Raw genomic sequence first — 6000 nt, forward strand, 5'->3', positions numbered from 1 at the left:
CCCACATCAGACTCCCTGCTCAGCAGGGAGTCTCAGCAGGGAGTCTGCTTCTCCCTCTGACCCTTCCCCCTCTCATGTGCTCTCTCTCTCATTCTTGCTCTCTCAAATAAATAAATAAAATCTTTAAAAAAATAAAGATGGCAGAGCATAAGAATGATAAACACTGAATTCATGGTAGTAATTATTGCTGGGAAGGGGAAAATAAGATCACACTTGTCTTGCCTATAATGTTTCCTTTTTCAAAAAAAAATCTCATGCAAAACAAACAAGGATCTAAAGCAAATGGTGGCAGAGATTCCATGCAACATTCTGACTTGCATGTATGAACTACTTCACAACAAAAATGAACTTTAGAAAAATATAGCTCAAAAAAAGGTAAAATAGCATACTCTGGAAAGAAGAGTATGAATAAGGTTTTGCCAATAAATACACAATCCCTTCTTAATCTGAGACACAGGAGTCTTCCCCCATAAGCTAACATACTTCCCTCTAGCCAAGCACTCTTCCATGTGCTTAGTCAAATGAAAATGCAATTCAAGCATGTTAATATAAAAAAGTGTTTAGGCTCCCTGCCTTGTGTTTAAAATTACAATCTTGATTTTTTTCAGAACTCAAAACCCTTAAGTAGCTATAAGACTAGTAAGGACAAAGCAATAGTGTTTAATAACTCCACTGGGGTGGGGGGAGATCTCTATCCAGAATGTGAGTGTACTTAATCAGCCAACAAGTATCTGCTGAGCACTCCCAAGGTCTGAGTAGCTCTCAGCTGTTCTTCTACACCTCTTAACATGGACATGCCTGGCTCTAGAGCAAGACACTAAGGAACAGAGCTCAGATCAAGATGAAAGTTATCACTTCTCTCTTCCCACCTGTAACCAATCCTGCACATGGTGTCCAGTTCTCCACTCAGAGTCAGCCCCTGCTCCAACACCTGCCAGGGGTGTGACCTAAAATCAGGCAAATAATTCACCTACCTGAAAAATAGGGATAACCCACATCATAGGGGATTAAATGAGATACATTACAGACAAAAAGCTTAGCACAGAGCCTGCTACACAGTAAGCAGTGAATAAATGCCAGCTGTCATCTATTATCATTACTTTTACAGGCCTAAAGCAGGGCCCTTTAAAAAGATGAAGCGCAAATTCATCCCCCCATGCCAGAAAAACAGCCCTGAACACATGCCCTAATAATGATGGTCCAAGAATAGCTTCATTTGGGGGAGAAATCACATAAACAGATGGAATACTTAGATGGATACAAGACAACCCAGTCCAAAAACCTTAGAGAATTTTAGGATACTGAATACTATGCTGTAGTCTGTCCCCATTTATCACTTATTTACCTCCTCAACTAATTCATTAAATCAACAGTTTTGCTATAAAAGCTTTATTTTTTAAAAAAAGCTTTATTATATACTGAAATAGAAAATGTATTTCTCTTTACTTTTCCTTTACTCATTTATACTTTTACTTACGCATATTCCTTACTAATTTATAAAGGCGGCCCTTTGGAGAAATGATGATTCAGGAACTGAAGTCCTAGAGTACAAGATATCACCCAAGGATGAGTTTTCTATTTACTAATACTGAGCTTTACTCAAGGTCGTCTTCTCTTATGAAGGGGAAAAAACAAAAATCAAAAAACTGCATACATATCGGGGTTACAGTCAGAGGACCTAAAAGGTTTTGGGTTTTTTTTTTTTTTGAGATCACAAACCCCTTTGAGAAACTGCTAAGAACCCTCACCCAGAAAAATGCACATTCACAAAATTTTGCACTCAGGGCACAGCCATCTCAGGGTCACATCCATCCCCTTAAGTCATCCATATCAAATCAGATTATAAAATATTCACTAATGTCTAACTCCAGAATTAGATCACTTTCTGAGAAATATGTTAATTATCCCTCATGATGAATCCTAAGAAGTGGACATAACCCCTCACCCCGTTGTTTCCCACCTCCAACTCAACACAGGAGGAATTCTGGGGTTTCATAATTCAAGTCCACAGACAAGGAAGGGTCTAGTCATATTTATGTAAACTAGACTTCTGGCGTTTCTTTTTGCTAAATGAAAAGTTCAACACATCCTATGCATTCAATTTCCACAACTGCCCAGAAACTTTGGATTTACATAATTTCATCGCTGGCTGCAAAGGTGCAACGACTCGTTCATTATTACCTTTAGCGTTAATGTTGTCCAGGACCACTGCCAAGGTATTTCAAAGACTTTGTACTGTCCCACTTACGCTCTCTGAACCTCGGTTTTTCTCTTCTGTCTGAGAGGGACAATGAGGTCTACCCTACGGGTTGCTGACACAAGCAACACCTACGAAATACTCAGCAATGCCTGCACACAGTTAAGTGTTCAATAAACGTTTACTATCATGATGACAGCCTCACCCGGGCTACCCGCTCCAAGCTGGATCACTCTGGATCCCCAGGAACTGCTACTTGGTACCCACCGTCCGTGACCGGGGTGGGCCTGGGGCCAGAAGAGGGCACAGAGGCCTTGGGGGTTCCAGGGGGCCTAAGAGACAAGGCGGGTCGGGGAGTCGTCCGGGCTGCCTGCGTAGAGTTGAGTCCTTCCGTCGTCACAGGCGGAGTTGCCCCGGTCTGGGCGCTCACGGAGGCCCAGCAATCCAGGAGCATAAGCAGGAGCGGCGGGAGGCCCTGCGGCCCCATGGCCGGGCGGAGCCCCACGCGACCGGCGACAAGGATCGTTCGTTGCCGGGCAACCGCGGCGGCTCGGCGCGGGGCATCACGGGAAGGGTCCCGCGAGGCCGCACGAGACCGCGGGGGCGGAGGGCGGGGCCTGGGCAAGGCCGGCCACTGGGGGGGCGGGGACGGGGGCGGGGACGGGGGCGGGACGAGGGACGCGGACGTAGGGTCGTATGTGGCTAGTGGGGGCAAAGGACTTGCGAATTCCCGCGGTGGTTTCCAAACGGACTGCGGCGCTTACTTAAAAAATGCATATTTCCAGGTTGTGACCCGGAATTCAGACTCAGTAAATCTAGGGCAGTGTTCAGGAATCAATATTTTTTAACAAAGGTCCTGACGTAACCAGAGGGGACGGAAATTTGGGATCCTGTCTTCCACAGCTACTAGCACAGAACCACTTCATGGTCCTTGAATTTTCTCTGTCACACACCCTGTCAACACTAGCTTTGTCTTTTTTGTTTCAGATAGCCGGATCTAAGGAGGTCGCCAGATAACTTCTAGTCACCCTGTTGTAATAAGGGGGACAAATGAACACTTAACTTTTTTACAAACAAAAAAACTTGACAAAAATTAAGTAGAATGATGTGTAAGTTTTAAAGGGAAAAAAAATCTATATAACTCTACAAAATGACATGGAGACCACAAGACTTACTTAGGAAAGCCCCTCCAGTCTAAACTGGCTTATTTATAAAGATACTCCAGCCCAGGGATGTTGGCTATATTGTTGACACTTAATTGCCTTACAATTCAGAAGTAAATGTCAAATTAAAATGTCTTGGTATTTACTCAAGAAACACATTTACCAATTCAGAAAAAAAATCCCAAAATAGTACATATACCTAGTTTATTAAATTTATATAGCAAAGTTAAATCATCAAAGTGTCACCTTGAGCACCTTTCTGTGGCATACCAGAGAAAGTGTAGAAAAATATAATTGGATCAAAGGTATACTACAGATATTTCCTTTTTTTTTTTTTCCTGCGAAGGATTGCTTTAACATCTGACTGAAATTGTGGACCATTTTTAACAACTGATGTAATGCTTCCCTTTAAAAAAACAAAACTGTATTTTCCTAACCTTTATTTCAGGACCTATTGTTTTTTTAAACCTTCTCTTTACTTCCTGGTACTACTTTCTTTTCTATTCCTTAATATCTGTGAATCACTTTGTCCTGTTTTCTATTTTGAAATTTTAGGCTGCTGGATTAAACTTTGATGAAGAGTCCTTTGTCTATAACATTTTCATTTTATGGTTTGGGAAATCATCTCACCACCCCTTTTTGTCCAATCTCAAATACTTGGCAGGTTGCCCAAAGGTAATTTTATGACATCTTGCAAAGTTGAAATGAGGGCTACATCAACTCAGATCCATTTTGCAAATCTTGGGAACACTGAGACTTTTCCTTCCACAGGTGACCCATTTCTGCCAGGCTTTTTTCATCTTTCAACCTAGAGGATACTTTCTCCCTTCCTTCTCCCCTACCCTTGGCAGTTTCCCTCATTAGGATGGAAGGACATAAGGAAGGCCAAGATCAATTTCTGTATTTTATCCAAAACTGCATCATTTGGGTTGTGCATAAATGTTTGTGATTAAAAATATCCATCTGTTTCTGGGGCGCCTGGGTGGCTCAGTCGTTAAGCGTCTGCCTTCGGCTCAGGTCATGATTCCAGGGTCCTGGGATAGAGCCCCACATAGGGCTCCCTGCTCGGCGGGAAGCCTGCTTCTCCCTCTCCAACTCCCCCTGCTTGTGTTCCTGCTCTCGCTGTCTCTCTCTCTGTCAAATAAATAAATAAAATCTTAAAAAAATAAAAAATAAAAAAAATAAAAATATCCATCTGTTTCTCTAGGATTATTGGCGTTCTCAATTCCTTATAGTCTGTGCCAACATTGGGAGGAATCAAGACAATTCAGCTTTTTGGAATTCTGCATTTGGAAGCTGCCTGATATGAGGAGCCTGAAAAACCAAAGACAGGACTGGCTAGGTGGAAAAATAGCTAAGGCTGACTTTTTAAGGCAGCGTTAACCACTCTGACCTGGTCTTTGGTATGGTTTGGGGTGAACTGGTTTCTAACCTGTCTAAAATTAGGTATCCAGTTTTTCCTATCTTTATTCAACTTAGCCAAATATTTTACAGATAGGGAGGCAGAACCATCAAGCTTTATAAAGGAATTGCTTAGCACTACAAGGAGACCAAGGCTGTGTGAAGACAAAGAATTGACTCTACCACTTTGGTTGAAGTGAACAGTCCAGTAATTGATTTCTAAATCAACACCCAGAAGAAAATAATCCTGGGTGGCTCAGATGGTTAGGCGTCTGCCTTCGGCTCGGGTCATGATCCCAGAGTCCTGGGATTGGATCGAGTCCCGCATCGGGCTCCCTGCTCCTTGGGAGCCTGCTTCTACCCTCTGCCTCTCTCTCTCTCTCTCTCTCGTCTCTCATGAATAAATAAATAAAATCTTAAAAAAAAAAGAAAATAATCCTCAGTTTCTCTCTGCCTCCCATTCTTCACATGCCCAGTCAACCACCAGGCATTATTCTTGTTCTGAAACACTATGGGGACAGGAGGACTATTTGAGCAGACTTCACATTCTTGGAAGTTCCCAAATTTACAAGTTTGACCTTTTCTGAAAATGAAGTAATAAATATGGTCACAGACATACACTCACAGGAATGAAATAAGAATTCCTTGTCTACCAAACAACTTCAAAACTGCATCCTATTAATGGACCGTACTGCAGTTCGAATAAACTAGTTGGGTTTTTAAGAATCATTTTTGGCTTTATTATTTGCATACGGAAACGCAATCATGATGAAAGTTACAGAAAATACCACTGTACACTGTATTGTGACCAGATTTGACATTTTGCCATATTTACTCCATATTTCTTTTTAGTCAGTTTCATGAGGGATAATTTATATACAGTATAAGTTTCTTTGTGTAGTTTTTGCTGTACAAGTTTTTCTCATGCATCGATGTACAGGGGTTTTTTTGGTATAGTTTTATGAATTTTAACAAACACATACAGCCATGTAACCACAATTACAATCAAGATATAGAACAATTTTACCACCCCCAAACCCTTCCCACTGGCCCAGCTCTTTAGGACAGTAATCTATATTCCATCCCTAAGATTCTCCCTTCTCCAGAATGTCACATCAATGGAATCATTCAGCATGCAGCCCTTTGAGCCTGGCTTTTCACTTAGCCTAATGCCTTTGAGAATTTTTTATGCTGTGTCAATAATCCATTCCTTTTATTATTAATAACAATAACAATAAT

At 41.6% G+C, this 6000-nt stretch overlaps 1 protein-coding gene across 12 annotated transcripts in view; it reads right to left on the minus strand.

Annotated features, from left to right (window-relative positions):
• Positions 1–2744, minus strand: part of TCTN1 (tectonic family member 1) — a 45402-nt gene extending 42658 nt beyond the window's left edge. For 10 of the 12 annotated variants that reach the window (XR_012374860.1, XR_012374861.1, XM_073881152.1 and 7 more), the window contains exon 1: positions 2465–2744. Coding sequence is in view for 8 of the 12 variants with exons in the window: in XM_073881152.1 (XP_073737253.1) it covers positions 2465–2684 (220 nt within the window). In the remaining 4 variants the exon portion in view is untranslated. Of the gene's footprint in view, positions 1–869; positions 975–2464 lie in introns of all 12 variants that reach the window. The other 2 variants (XM_073881158.1, XM_073881159.1) reach the window with 2 other exon arrangements.
• Between the last annotated feature and the right edge of the window lie 3256 nt (positions 2745–6000).

Source organism: Callorhinus ursinus, unplaced genomic scaffold, assembly GCF_003265705.2.
Source record: "Callorhinus ursinus isolate GAN/ISIS: 27379988/994484 unplaced genomic scaffold, GSC_fseal_2.0 scaffold41, whole genome shotgun sequence".
Taxonomy (NCBI): Eukaryota; Metazoa; Chordata; class Mammalia; order Carnivora; family Otariidae; genus Callorhinus; species Callorhinus ursinus.